The 15,070-nt window shown below is 50.4% G+C and overlaps 1 protein-coding gene across 4 annotated transcripts; it reads left to right on the top strand.

Annotated features, from left to right (window-relative positions):
• The first annotated feature begins 314 nt into the window (after positions 1-314).
• Positions 315-7,280, top strand: LOC127036586 (E3 ubiquitin-protein ligase TRIM7-like). 4 transcript variants are annotated; one of them, XM_050927622.1, is made up of 4 exons: positions 315-342; positions 2,279-2,598; positions 4,817-4,927; positions 5,032-7,280. In XM_050927622.1, the coding sequence occupies exons 2-4, from the start codon at positions 2,322-2,324 to the stop codon at positions 5,547-5,549; spliced, it is 906 nt and encodes a 301-aa protein (XP_050783579.1). In that variant the 5' UTR covers positions 315-342; positions 2,279-2,321; the 3' UTR covers positions 5,550-7,280. The 4 variants fall into 4 exon arrangements, with proteins under 4 accessions (XP_050783579.1, XP_050783578.1, XP_050783580.1 ...); XM_050927621.1 differs by having other exon boundaries at positions 326-342; positions 2,225-2,598; XM_050927623.1 differs by lacking the exon at positions 315-342 and adding an exon at positions 1,033-1,251.
• The last annotated feature ends 7,790 nt before the right edge of the window (positions 7,281-15,070 follow it).

Below are 15,070 nucleotides of genomic sequence, written 5' to 3' on the forward strand. Positions count from 1 at the left end.
GGAGATGGGGGGGTGGAGGAAGGGGGCTGGTATGGGGGGGCTGGGATCCCTCCCAGGCAACAGAATCAAAGCAGAGGCCTGATCTACAGGGAAAAGCCAGGTTGCAATCGCCCTGTATCCCCCATTTCCCCCCATGTTCCCTGTGCTGCTCCCTGCCCTGCCACCCCTCCCTGCCCAGCTCCCCCGGTGAGTCTCCACACGCAGACGGGCTGGGTCTAGCCTCCCCTGCCCCATGGGGATGCTCCGCAGCAGCCCTGGGCTAAGGGAGGGCTGGAGCCCAGGGGATGTGGGTGGACTTTGTCCTTCCTTCCTCGCCTCCGAGCACTTTCACTTTCGGGGCTGGTGAGTGGGGCTGGGCTGGGGCAATGCTCGGGGATGTGGGGGAGGGAGGTTCCCCTCAACCTGCATCCTCAGGCACCTTCCCCTCTCCTCCGCCCCCTCCCCCCGCTTTCTCCTGTCCCCCCTCCAGGGCTTCCTAACCCCGGCCCCTCTGAGCCTGGCGCTTCCTAACCCCGCTGGGCCTGGCCCGTCTGTTATGAAAGCTAAAATATTGCTTGAGCTCCGGCAGCTCTTCACCACTCATGAAGTGCTGTCCCCGTCCCATCCTCACCCCCCTTCTCTTCCCATCTGCCCCCTGATCCTCTCCTGTCTCCTCCCTCTGACCTCCCCCCTCCATCTTCCTCTCCTGCCCCCTCTCCCTCCTCCTCCCCCATCTCTTCTTCTTCTCCTGTCCCCTCCCCTCCCCTCCTCTCCTCTCGCCTGACCCCCTTCTCTTCCCATCTGTCTCCCTGATCCTCTCCTGTCTCCTTCTCCCTCTGACTCCCCCTCCATCTTCCTCTCCCGTGCCCTCTTCCTCTCCCTCCCCCTGATCTCCTCTTCCTCTCCACCCCTCTTGACCCCCATCTGACCCCCTTTTCCTCCCCTTCCCCCGAGACCCTCCACCTCTCCACCCCTCCCCTCCTGTCCCCCATCTGATAACCCTCCCTTCTTCTCTGACTCTTGCCCCCCCCTTCTGCTGCCCCCCCCCACAGCCACCCCTGGGCTCTGGGGGAAGCAGGCGGGCAGGGACCTGAGAGGCCGCAGCAGCTGGGCCTGGGAGCTCTCAGCTGCCTTCTGACTTCCTCATGGGGGTGACGCCAATTCCCACCAGCCGAGTGGCTGGAGCCCGGGTGCCAACCCAAGAGGGCACTGGGGGCCCGGCGGTTAAAGCTGGCTTCAAGCAGTTCAAGCTCCCTGCGCCCAAAGCAGGAGGTGAGGATGAAACTGAGGCAAGGGACTGGCTTGGGGAAGCTGCAGGGATGCACGAGGAGCCCAGATTTGGGATCCGGACCCAGTTCTGCTATGGGATGTGCATGGGGGGGCGATGTGGGATTGTGTCTGTGTCAGGTGCTTCATAACGCCCCATAGCCCCTGGGTCTTCCCTTCAGCAGCTCTTGAAGTGCTCTGCAAAAGAAATCGGGATCATTAACCCCATGGCCCAGGTGGGGAAACTGAGGCACGGTGGGGGGAAGTGACTTGTCCAAAGTCCCCTACTAACAGAGACGGACAGAGGACCCAGGTGTCCTGCATCCCAGTTCGGGTCTCTAGCCACTGTCTGAGCACCTCTGGGGATTTATTGATCCTCTCAACACCTGTGATGGAGGCAGGGTCCTGGAGCTCTGGCTCCTGCCTGAGCCGGAACAGTTACGCGGCCGTGTTCTAACCCCGCAGCCTGAGCTCCGTGAGCCCGAGGCTGCTGGCACCGCTCAGCTGTGGATGTTTTATTACAGCCAAGGGACTGATTTGTAAAGGGATGCAGGAGCCTAAAGGTGCAAATGGGTGCTTAGTGGGATGGCTGTAGACGCTGGATGCCCAGCTCCCACTGGTTTCCATGGGGGGCTAGGCACCGGGGGTCATTTGGCCAAAACGAGACCCGTTTGTCAAAATATTTTGATGTTGACAAAATTGGCATTTCCCTGGGTAAATTTCCAGCCACCGCTAGCTTGGTGCACAAACATCAGGCTGCATGGCCTAGTGGGCGGAGCTAGGCCGTGGCTAAGGACCGTCAGGACTTCAGGGTTCTATCCCTGGCTCTGGGAGGGGAGTGGGGTCTAGTGCCTAGACTGGGCTGAGAGTCAGGACTCCTGGGTTCTATCCTGACCTTGTGCAAGTCACTTCCCCCTTTCTGTGCCTCAGTTTCCCAATTGATAAAATGGCACTGATAATACTGCCCTCCTTCTTAAAGGGCTTTGAGACCGACAGATGTACAGCAATAGTGATTCATATTATCACGGCACAGGGCACTTTCCTGCTGAGCTCTGGGATGCCAGCCCAGGGCAGAGATGGCAGAGAGCGCGTGCTGCAAGCTCGTAGATTATTTGAACGATCTAGAAGCGCGGGAATTCAAGATGTTCAAGTTTCACCTGGAGAACTATCCGCTGGAAGACGGCTACAAGCGCATCCCCCGCTCCAAGACAGAGGCGGCCGACACGATGGACATAGCTCGAGCCATGGTCCAGGCTTACCAGGAGCCCAGGGCTCTGCAAATGGCCGTGAAGATATTGGACGGCATTAGCCGGAAGGATCTGTCGCTAAGGATCCAAAATGACATGCCGGAGGGTGAGTAGATGGAGGAGATCCCCCTTGTTTCCCCCCATAGTCTGACTCATTCCTTGCTGGAGCTTTTTGATAAATGGGTGGGTTGTCACCCCCTGGCATGCCTCAGTTTCCCCCAGTCCAGCAAGGGTGGCCTAGGGGCTAGCGCACAGAGGTGGCAATCAGCTGACCAGGGTTCTATGCCAAGCTCTGCTGCTGGGTGATCCCAGACAAATCACAGCCCCTCCCCTGCTCCCTGCCTCAGTTTTCTCATCTGAAAAATGGCTGGAAGGGACATTGGCCTACCCTCTAAAGTGCTTTGCCTCTACAGATGAAAAGCACTAAGGCACAGAGAGGCTGCAGCTACATCTCTGCTACTGAACCTCATGTAGACGCCACGGCCGCTCTTTCCCACTGCAAGGGCTGCCCCTCTCCCGCTGGGGTAGAAATGCCTCCTAGTTCAGTGGAAGGGGTTTTTCTGTCCTCTCTCCAAGAGGCAGTAGCGAGGTCGACCTAGCTGCAGTGATGCTGGGGATGAGGGTGACCCATCTCCGGCGCTCGGGAAATGACATTTTTCACTGCCCGATACCATAGCTGATACTATTAGGGTCCCTGGGCTAGAGGGTGAGCCTGGGCTCCACCCTCTTTGCCCCCCTGCTTAATCACTGAGACTGTGAGACAACAGAGACTGTGCAAGGGAGGATAGCTTCTCCTCACCTTCCTCGCTGGCTTATGAGGAAAATGGCTCAGTAGACGATGACCCTTGTCTCTAGAGAGAGAAGGGTTAAGTGGAGGGTCACAGTGAGCCTCTGAGGCTGGTGAAATCCGCCAGGAAACATGGGACCCACGAGGACAGGGACAGAGCTTTGTCACTATATATGTATATATATACACACACAGAGTATAATTTTTAAACAAACAATTTCATACTGTTTACAGCAATGCTGATTGTGAAGCTTGGTTGAGGTGGTGAAGTCAGGGGGTGGAAGAGGGAGGGATATTTCCCAGGGAGCCTTACTGCTAAACGATGAACTAGCACTCGGCTGAGCCCTCCAGGGTTAACACATCGTTAATGTAGCCTCATACCCTACAAGGCAGCACAAATGGAGGGAAGGGAGACAGCATGGCAGAGAGAGACAGAGACACACACCCTGTGTGTGTGGGGGAGAGATGCGTGCTGCCCCTTTAAATATACATCCCCACTCTAAGTACGTTGCCCTTTTAAGTAGATCAGCAAGTTGAGACAGCAGCTGCTGCCTGCAAACTCCCTCTGTCCTGAGCCCTGTCGTGTCCCCCACCTGCACTGTGGAGATGGGGTACAGGAGCGGGGGGAAGGGGACACCCTGACATCAGCACCCCTCTTTCCCCCCACCCCCTGCACAGCAAGCAGGAGGCTCCCGCGAGCAGCTCCAAGGCAGAGGGTAGGAGCAGCACATGGCAGTGGGGGGAGGGACAGCTGAACTGCCAGCAGTTGATAGCCTGCTGGGCGGCTGCTGCAAAAGAACTTGGGGTCAGGGGGTGGGGCTGCCGGTCCACCCTGGTTCCAAGCCCCCACCAGCTACCTGCAATGGGCTGCTCTTCCTGCAAGCAGTGCACAAAGCAGGTGGCTGCCAAAGAACGTTAGAAGGGAGCATTGCGCAACTTTAAACGAGCGTGTTCCCTAATTGATCAGCAAGGTAACAACGTTAACCAGGACAACTTTAAGTGAGGAGTTACTGTATTGTCTGACCCCCTTTACCCCCCAAAAAAGGATTTCCTGCAACTCTGAAAAATTTAAATCCATGAAAACAGAAAAGAGAGGTTTAAAACCCATCATGTGGCAGAACTGTGAAAATGTTGGTCGATCAAAATAGAACAAAATGCTTAAAACCCGAAATTTCCTGCACCTGTGAAAATTTCAGTTGACAAAAATAGAAAAAAAACTTCAAAATAAACATCGATATTTACCCCTCAAAATTATAAACCCATAAAAACTGACTGCTGCCAGTGCTGGCTGTAGGTGTAATTCGTTGTTCATGTATAAAACAAGAGAGGGAGAAGACAATGCAACATTCAGGGTTTGATTCCTCCCTCTATAGAGATTGTCTGCTCTCATTAGAGCACCCCCTACTGGGAAGTGAAGTACCTACAATGGGGCTGACCACGGGAGTTTGTAGCCTGAGCTCCCACCAGCCTGCCTCCGTTTGTCCCTTTTGGAGGCAGTTTCTCCCATGAGTAATTATTTCTCTCATGTGTCTCGTAGTTTTCCGTCAGACGCCAGAGCAGGCTGGCGCGAGAGAGGACAGCGAGAAGGACCAGCAGGAGGAGCTGATCTCGGATATGTGCGATCGATTTTTCGGAACCAAGAAGAAAGGTCAGTGACTGTCCGATACCAGTCCAGGGCGCAGTGAGATTTCACAGCGGCCGTTGTGCTGCATGCCAAGATCTCACTCTAACTCTCTGCTTCTCTCTCCCCAGTGGAGGTGAAGCTGGATCCCAACACCGCTTTCCCCACTCTGCTGATCTCCCAAGACCAGAAAAGCATGAGGCTCGGAGACCGCCCCCAGTACCTTCCCAGCAACTCCGAGCGTTTTGATTTCCGGCCCTGCGTGCTGGGTGCCCCGGGCATCAATAGGGGGCAGCTGGACTGGGTAGTGGATGTGGGTTCCGGGAAAGGCTGGATCGTCGGCGCCGCCCGGGAGTCGGTGGAGAGAAAGGGGATTCTCTACATAACGGCTGAGCGGGGGTTCTGGGGGCTGGAGTTTAACAATGGGGAGTACCAGGCGCTCAGCACCCCTAAGACGACGCTTTTCTTACGGGCGTCTCTGCGCAGGATCAAGGTGCATCTAGACTACCTCCTTGGACAACTCTCCTTCTACAACAACGACACCATGGAGCACATCTTCACTTTCAACTACCCCTTCTCCGAGAAGATGTTCCCCTTCTTCTTGACCTGGGACATGGACGTCCCACTCCAACTCTGCCCATGTGACTGAGAGCACCTCCCCACCTTACGTTTTGCAAGAGCAGGGATGTTATACCCCAGTGCCTGGCCAAAATTCCAGCCCTGGGAATGAGCCGCTGCCACCAGCCTATGTATGTCCACTTTCGCTTTCACGTCCTGTCCGGATCGGGTGCGTAGCCTCCTCGACTGTCTCGCGTGACTTTGTCAGGTAATATTTTGTGTTTCTTGACGTCTCCAGCTCTGTTAGCCAAGTTTTTTTGGTGAGAATCTGTGCTTTCATTTAAAAAAAAAAGGAACTAGTTTTCTAACCCTTTGAGTTGCGGAGAAAACCTGTGAAAACCTGACCCGAGAAAGGTCAAAACCCAGAAGGCAAATGTGGAAAAAAAACCTCCAAGGTTTATTACTGTATTTGTAAAATCTTGTGATTTTTTTTCAAGTCATAGACTCATAGACTCATAGGTCAGAAGAGACCAATATGATCATCTAGTCTGACCTCCTGCACAAGGCAGGCCACAGAACCCTACCCATCCACTTTTATAACAATCCCTAACCCAGGACTGAGTTATTGAAATCCTCAAAATTGGTTTGAAGACCTCAAGCTGCAGAGAATCCACCAGCAAGCGACCCATGCCCCACGCTGCAGGGGAAGGCGAAAAACCTCCAGGGCCCCTGCCAATCCGCCCTAGAGGAAAATTCCTTCCCGACCCCAAATATGGCGATCAGCTAAACCCTGAGCATGTGGGCAAGACTCACCAGCCAGCACCCAAGAAGGAATTCTCTGCAGTAACTCAGTTCCCATCCCATCCAACATCTCCCCCAGACCATTGAGCAATCCAATTCAGAGGGACTTTCAAGTCAGCAAACTCACCAGTACAGCAAGACTCACTGGGATGGCGCCTCCTGCTGGTCATATTGGGAATTAGCTCTTGTCCAGCCCAGAGCGCCCTCTGCAGGCTGGTGTCTCACCTGCCACTGGCCCCATGTCTGTCTCGGACTCCGGGGCCCTTTACTTCGGGGTTCTGTCCCAGCAGTATCCCCTCGTTCTGAGTCTCCTTTCCCAGAGGAACCCCCAACCTTCTAAACCCACCTTGCCTCAGTGGCTGCTGCCAGTCATCATCTAGCCCCTGCTCACTGGGGCAGACTGCAGTCTGTAATGGCCACCCATCATTGGCAAGAGAATTAAGACCTGCTGCCTTTGCCTATTCCCAGGCTGTATCTCTGCAGCCCTAGTACCTCTGTCGACCTTCAACAAGGCCCGCAGCCTGGGGTTTTACCAGGCTGGAGCTCCCTTGCTCCCTTGCCCTATTCCTCAGCACTGCTCCAGTTCAGGTACCTTCCTCTCAGGCAGCTAGCCCTTCCGCCTCCAGGGCTGGAGAGAGACTCCTCCATCTCCTGGCCTCCAGACCTCTTATCAGGGCCAACTACCCACTCAGCTGTTTTCATGGCTTTTCCCAGCCATGATGGCTTGCAGTCTTAATGCAGCATCTTCTACTAAACACCCAGGAGATGACGATGGCTAGCAGCCTTAATGCAGCATCTTCTGCTAAGCACCCAGGAGATGACGATGGCTTGCAGCCTTAATGCAGCATCTTCTGCTAAGCACCCAGGGAATGACGATGGCTAGCAGTCATACTGCACCGTCTGCTGCCAGCCTAAGATGTAAAGGATAGATGGAGTGGATCGAAACAAGAAATAGAGCAGATTTGGTTTGTATTCATTTGCTCTCTCTTTCCTCCGTGAAATAAACAGCCTGCTAAACCCATGGTTTTGAGTTCGATCCTTGAGGGGGCCTTTCCGAGTGATGGTTGCTTGTGTTTCTCCTTGATGGAAGCCTCCACCTTTGTGGATTTTAATTTCCCATAAGCCGTGTCGTTAGTCGCCCCTCTCTCTGTCAGAGCAATGGCAGACAATCGTTTTGTGCCTTTTTTCAGTGCAGGCACCATACCACGGCAAGCATGGAGCCCGCTCTGCTCAACGCAGCAGTCATGAGCATTGTAAACACCTCGCACATTATCGTGCAGTTTATGCTGAACCAGAACCTGGAAAACCAGGCAAGGAGGAGGAGACGGCAGTGCGGTGATGAGAGTGATGAGGACATGGATACAGAATTCTCTCAAACTGCGGGCCCCGGCGCTTTGGAGATCATGCTGTTAATGGGGTGGGTTCACACCGTGGAACACCAATTCTGGGCCCAGGAAACAAGCACAAACTGGTGGGACCACATAGTGTTGCAGGTGTGGGACGATTCCCAACTTTCGCACGTGTAAGGGGACTGTTGCACCCTTACTAACATTCAGCGGGGGTGTTTTGGTTGGCTAGCTCTCAGCACTAAAAGGGGAGGGCTGATAGATCGGAAATGAATGTGGCACCATGTCTCTCCGCTCTACGCCAATTAAAACAATTGCCACTTACAGAAACATTGGGAAAGTTGTCACATCCCCAAGGGTTTCATTAAAGGTCCGTTTCGCAGTTGTGTGATACCTCGTTGCTGTAGCGATCAGACCAAATGCCTCGAGAAAACTCTCTGCACACTGCAATGCACAGCGCAATGTGATCTTTTAATGATGCCCAGTGCGATTTAGCTGAGCCATTAAAAGTTGCATTGGGGCTGCTAACTTGGCCCCCCTCTGGAGACACACGCTCACACGGCAGCTCTCCTTCGGCATTGATTATGGCCAGACAGGATTGCTTCTGAAACCCTCTCTAAGTCATGGATGTGATTACTACAGAGTGATATTCATGGTGGATGGACCGCGAGTCAATTTGATAGCCAGTGGGCTCAACACACCAGCAGTCAAGCCGTTGCCAAGTCAGGCCTGGTCTACACATGAATTTGGTGCTGGTAGAAACTTCTTGGTTAGGGGTGTGATTTTCAAACCAGTGCGACAGCTAGAGTGGACACAGTTAGAACCAGTATAAAAGTGTCTTCTACTCGTATAATTGATTTCCCTTCTATGCAAGAATAGCTACACTGCTATGACACACCTTTTTAGCAATAGAACTAAGGCCTGGTCTATGGTTGAAAATTAGACTGATCTACCTCCGCCACTCAGAGCTGTGAAGAGTTGTGCCCTGAGCACTGTAGTTACATCATCCTTGATGTTCCCTTGAGGCCCTGCTCCTGCACTGCCTCTTCCCCCAAAATCCCACCCCCGCTCACTCTTCTTTGCCCCCTCCCCTCCCATTGCTTATCCTTATGATCAGTAAAAAATAGGAGGGCCCCTCTGGCCCCTCCTGTTTTAGCACCCTGATTAATGACATTTGACGGGGAAACCCAGTGCTATGGCACTAAAGTGGCCCAGCTACAGAGCCAATGCAGCAGCTGTAGTGTAGACGTGGTCTCAAAAATCCACACGGGGGCCCTGCACTGCACTGCACTGCACTGCACTGTGTATACTGGGACAGTGAAAACAGTCCAGCTTTTGTGTGTAGATGAGGCCTGGGGCTTGAACGCCATCTTCTCGACCAACTGCTTTGTCTCTGAAGTAGGTGTCCAGGGATCATAGTAATGACCTTGATATAAAACCTAGATACATTCCCAAATGCTTCTTTACCTCATGTCCACATATACCCTTCGTCAGACCTAGAATGCAAATTATTACACAGGCAAACAAACTTTCCTTGGGTTTTCATGGAAAGGAGGCAGGGTTGGGAGGTCAGGTTCTTTTGGGTGTATTCAGTGGTGCTGAAGGTACACGTGTACTACGGGTGTGTCTACATTGCACACTGAGGCCTGGTCGAGGCTACGTGATTGGGTCTACACAAGGCAGATTGCACCAATCTAGTGGTGTCTAGTGATGTCCCACTGCTGCAAGCATCCTGTTATGCCAACACAGTAACAGTCCACCTTCCCAAGTGGCCAGAGCCAGGACCTGGGGCCTAGGACTCTGCTAACAGGACAGTTGGTGCCTATGGTCTTTAGAGCCCTTCAGAAACTCTTATGTTCCACTTTTTGTTCTTATGATTTGTTTTAATCCTTCCTCTGGTAACTTTGCTCAGGGATTTTGCATTGAAATGATTTTCCCCTGGTAAAAGCCGCTTCTGTCAATTTGAAAATCTGCAGTGGGAAATTTTTGATTTTTTTCTGAAGTGAATTGTTTTAAATGTCATTTCACAGGGTATTTATTTATTTATTTATTTATTTTCTTCCCATTTTGGAATGAAAACAATAATCAGAATGTTAGACTATCCCCCAAAATGGAAATTCCATATTTTGTCCCCCTGTAGTTCTCTATAACTAGACTAGGAAGGGTTAGGTATTTTTTTTTATTGGTAAATATCCAAAAACATCGATTGCACTGTACAGATGCAAACTAATGAAAAAATGTCTATTGAAAATAATATAAATTTCCCCATTGGCAAAGGAAGAGAAATGCTGCTTGAGAACATAGGAGAGTTTGATTTACAGACCTTTACTCCGTGAATTTTGATATGTGATGTTGACAATTTGTGTTTTTAATGGGTATAATTTTTGAATCTCAAAGTCAATTGTCACTAAATAATTTGCACAACTGTGAAAATTTAAATAGATAAAAATTGAAAACAAATTATTTAAAATGAACATCAATATCATCTGCTGAAATGGTAAAAAAAAGTAAAACCTCTCATTCTGCCAAGCCTAATTATAGCGTGGTTTATGCCCTAAAGCATGAGGATTTACAGCACTTCAGGAGCTCCAGTAATCTATTCAGTGTCCCTATGATGGGGTCTAAATTAGCTATTACCACTCAAGAGAGAGATCCTGGAGTCACTGTAGATAGTTTTCTAAACAGCCACTCAATGTGCAGCGGCAGTCAAAAACGTGATCAGAATGCTGGGAATAATTAAGAAAGGGATAGATAATAGGACAGAAAATATCATGTTGCCTCTATATAAATCCATGGTACGTCCACATCTTGAATACTGTGTGAAGATGTGGTTGCCCCATCTCAAAAAAGATACATTGGAATTGGAAAAGGTTCAGAAAAAAGCAACAAAAATGATTAGCGGTATGGAACAGCTGCCGTATGAGACGAGATTAATAAAGCTGGGACTTTTCAGCTTGGAAAAGAGACGGCTAAGGGGAGATATGATTGAGGTCTATAAAATCATGACTAGTGTTGAGAAAGTAGATAAGGAGGTGTTGTTTACTCCTTCTCATAACACAAGAGCTAGGGTCACCAAATGAAATGAATAGGCAGCAGGTTTAAAACAAATGAAAGGAAGTATTTCTTCACACAACGCACAGTCAACCTGTGGAACTCCTTGCCAGAGGATGTTTTGAAGGCAAAGACCATAAAAGGGTTCAAAATAAGAACTAGATAAATTCATGGAGAATAGGTCCATCAATGGCTATTAGCCAGGATGGGCAGGGATGGTGTCCCGAGCCTTTGTTTGCCAGAAGCTGGGAATGGGCGACAGGGGATGGATCACTTGATGATTCCCTGTTCTGTTCATTCCCTCTTGGGCACCTGGTACTGGCCACTGTTGGAAGACAGGATATTGGGCTAGATGGGCCCTAGATGTGACCCAGTATAGTCATTCTTATGCTCTTATGTTCTTCCTTTCTGTTATAACTCTGCTGAGGAAGTTTCCATGGAAATGATTTTTCCATGGATAATGCAGCTTCTGCACATTCGAAAATTTCCATTGGAAAATTCAGACTTTTTTTCTGAAACAAATGAATTGTATTTTGTTTTAATTTTGTTTCACAGGAAATGTTGACTTTTTTTGCTTGCTTTCTGGTATGGCACAAAAAACACTTTTTACAAAAAAAAAAATTGCCGGATTTCCCACAGCATGGAAATTCCAAATATCGATCTTCCATAGTTCCCAGTATCTCACGACCACGAAGACATTGGCACAGTGACAATGGTTCTGAAGAGAACAAAGCTGGAGGTGCAACATAGCTTGGCTGTGTACAGTGGAATGGGATGTGGCAGCAGATTACACGTATCTGAAGAGTGAAAATATAAAGGCAGGCTAGGGAACAATTATGGTAGTTCCATCCAGGTGGTACCATTATGGGCATCCCTTTGTTTGACTGTTTGTTTAACTTGTTGCTCCTACAAAGAGAGATGTACAATAGGCTCCCAAGACAACTTTCCAAAACTCCATCAATTTGGGACATTTAAGAACCAGGGGTCACCCAATGAAATGAATAGGCAGCTGGTTTAAAATAAAGGGAAGTACTTCTTCACCCACCACATAGACCACCCGTGGAACTTGTTCCCAGGGGATGTGGTGAAGGTCAAAAGTGTAGCTGGATTCAAAACAGATTTACAGCAGTTCATGGAGAAATAGATCCATTAGTGGCTACTAGTCAAGATGGTCAGGGATGCAACCCCATGCTCTTGGTGTCCCTCGGCCTCTGGCTGCTAGATGCTGGGAGAGGATGAAAAGATGAACCACTTGATGATTGCCTGTTCTGTTCGTTCCCTCTGGGGCACCTGGCACTGACCACTGTCAGAAGCCAGGATACTGGGCTGGAAGGATCATTGGTCTGCGTAGCGGGGTGATTACCCGCTGCAGCCCTGACAGGGTAGAAGCCAGCCCTGGGAGAGGGCTTGGGGCTAGGAGAAAAAGCCCAAGATGACTGGGGAAGGAGCTACACCTGGGCAACGCCCCAATCAGGGCAGCTGGGCCTTTTAAGAAGGCCAGAGCAGCCAGAAGTTGAGCAGAGTCTCACCTCTAGTGGGGGAGGGAGACTGGCCTGGCTGCAGGGAAGTAAGAAGGTACTTGGGAGTGAAGCAGGGCTGGGAAAGAGCCAGAGGAGCAGGGGAGCTCTAGGCTGGCAGCTCCCCAGGCTGCAGGGCCTGGTTCCAGGCCCAGAGAGGTACTGAGTGGTAGAAGGCACAAGGTCAAACCTCCTTGCCTGTGATGAGTGGCTTTTATACTGCAGTCTGCCCCAGTGAGCCGGGGCTAGGTAAGGACTGGCAGTAGCCTGACTGAGGTGAGGTGGGGGTAGTGGGTGGGGGCTGCCTGGGGAAGGGAGACCCACAGAGATTGTTGGGGTATTGCCAGGGGGCAGCACCTCAGAGAGAACAGGGGTCCGGGAGGGACACAAAGGTCAGCTGTGGTGGATCACCGACCTGCAGAGGGTGCTCCGGGCTGGAAATTGAGCTAATTCCCTGAGAGACCAGCAGGAGGCGCCACTGGGTGAGTCTGCGCCCGATTACAGTCTGACCCAGTATGGCCATTCTTATGTTCCAACCTCAGTCTTGTCAAAGTAATTTAAAATTAGGGGTGGCAACAGGCATGTGCTGGGAGAGATGCACAAAGCTTGCTGGGTCTGATTCTTTGAATCAAGATCCACTAGTGATACACTGAGAGGGGAACTGGGTCCTGTCAATGGCAGAATGCTTGGCGAAAGCCTGCTTTTTCAGTGTCAAGGCAGAAAAGCCAAAATGCTTTATTTCAAGACCAATTTTATTAGTTCATTTATAGACAGGGTTGGGAATTTTCTGTCAAAACTTTTTTTTTTTGGGATGGAAAATGGAATTTCTGCAACTTGTTTCCATTTCCCATTGGGAAAATAAAAATGAAAGATTTCCAAAGCTGGGCCAAATCCACAATGGTGCTGCCTCTGGTTGAACTGATGCAATATATCATAGGAAACATAGTGACCACCATGCATCATGGGAGATATAATCCATACCATAGAGAACGATGGAACAAGACACCCGAACTACAACTCCCAAGATGCACTGCTGCCTCCCCTCTGACTGAATGATTGCAGTATATCCTAGGAAACGTGTGATGTTGTACTCCATATGAATATGTTTATAAGTATGAATATAATTTAACTGGAATATGCTTTATGCAAAAGGTCTCTTGTAAGGTATCATTACAAAGCTTAGGGTCCACTGCGTGTGTTCATACCATTTGTTTGCATGTGTTATTTCTATGTCTGGAGTTAGGAGAATAAAGTATAACTTGTATTACTGAAGCCATTAAGGGTGCTTCAGAATCAATGACTTGTAAATGGCTCTGTTTACTTGCAAACCTTCCTGTATACATGGGTGCCAGCCAGTGGGTAATGAAGGCTTACATGTCGTATGATATTGGAATCCATCTTTAACCTGGTGCTTTTCCATTTAGAAGGAGGGGTGGGAACCCAGAGGGAGACAATGGATTCCCACCTTGTGCCAAAGATAAAAGGAGGTGGAACAGAACAAAAGGGGCTGCCAGTCATGAGAAGTCCCCTAGTTGCCACCTGAGCTGGAACTAACAAGGATTGTACCAGGGGTAAGGATTGGGCCCAGACTAAGAAGGAGTCTAGTCTGTAAAAGAAGCTTATTAGAATATCTCTGAGAGTGAGATATTACCTGTAATCAGTTTCTTAATGTATTAGGCTTAGACTTGTGTGTTTTGTTTTATTTTGTTTGGTAACTTACTTTGTTCTGTCTGTTTATTACTTGAAACCACTTGAATCCTACTTTTTATACTTAATAAACTCACTTTTATTTATTAATTAACCAAAGTAAGTGATTGATACTTGAGGGAAGCAAACACCTGTGCATATCTCTCTATCAGTGGTATAGAGGGCAGACAGTTTATAAGTGTATCCTGTATAAGATTTATACAGAGTAAAATGGATTTATTTGGAGTTTGGATCCCATGGGGAGCTGGGTGTCTGGGTGCTGGAGATAGGTGACCTGCTGAGCTGTTTTCAGTTAAGTCTGCAGCTTTGGGGGCATGGCTGGAAACCCTCGGTCTGTGTTGCAGCAGGCTAGCATGTCTGGCTCAACAAGGCAGGGTTCTGGAGGCCCAAACTGGCAGAAAAAATGGGCTCAGAGGTAATCTCAGCACATCAGGTGACAGTCCCAAGGGTGTCTGTAGTGGGGCAGCCGCCCCACTCCAGCGGAACAGGGATTAAAAGCAGCCCTGGAGAGGGCTGCGGCTGGGATAAGGAGTGAGAGCAGCTGAGGGAGTAACTGACCACAGCTGTGGCCAGCTCAGTTAGAGCCCAGCTGGCCCTGATAAGGAGCCTAGGGGGGCCAGGAGCTGGAGGAGTCTCACTCTAGCTTTGGAGTGAGAAGAGCCTGGCTGCCTGGGAGCACAGGGTACCTGGAGCAGAGCAGCTCTGGGAAAGGGCAAGAGGAGCTGGGGAGCTCCAGCCTGGCAACTCCCCTGCAGGCCTTGTTGGGGGCCTAAAGAGGTACTGGGGTGGCAGATGTGTCACCTAGGGCTATGCAGCTGGTCCAAACCCCCTTGCAAGTGATAAGTGGCCCTTACAGGCTGCAGGCTGCCCTAGTGAATGAGAGCTAGATGACGACTGGCAGTAGCCACTGAGGCAAAGTGGGTGTAGAGGATTGGGGGGTCCCCCTGGGAGAGAAGACCCAGAGTGTGGGGACTTCTGGGGCAGAACCCCAAAATAAAGGTCACCAGGGTCTGGGAGGGACACAGGGCCTGACGTAGGCAAGACACCGGCCAGCAGAGGGTACTCTGAGACTGGAAAAGAGTTAATTCCCAGACGACCAGCAGGAGGCGCCACGCTGGTGAGTCTTCGGCCTTGCTACAGGGTCTCTGTGACTGAACCCATTACAACATGTGACTAGCATGCACCTTGGG

The sequence above is a fragment of the Gopherus flavomarginatus genome, chromosome 18, assembly GCF_025201925.1.
Source record: "Gopherus flavomarginatus isolate rGopFla2 chromosome 18, rGopFla2.mat.asm, whole genome shotgun sequence".
Classification (NCBI taxonomy): Eukaryota; Metazoa; Chordata; order Testudines; family Testudinidae; genus Gopherus; species Gopherus flavomarginatus.

Excerpts from the sequence above, each read along its gene's own strand:
- LOC127036586 (XM_050927622.1), top strand. The coding sequence starts at position 2,322 with ATGGCAGAGAGCGCGTGCTGCAAGCTCGTAGATTATTTGAACGATCTA. Across the intron at positions 2,599-4,816 it reads CCAAAATGACATGCCGGAGG|TTTTCCGTCAGACGCCAGAG; the intron begins GTGAGTAGATGG and ends TGTGTCTCGTAG. Across the intron at positions 4,928-5,031 it reads TTTCGGAACCAAGAAGAAAG|TGGAGGTGAAGCTGGATCCC; the intron begins GTCAGTGACTGT and ends CTCTCTCCCCAG.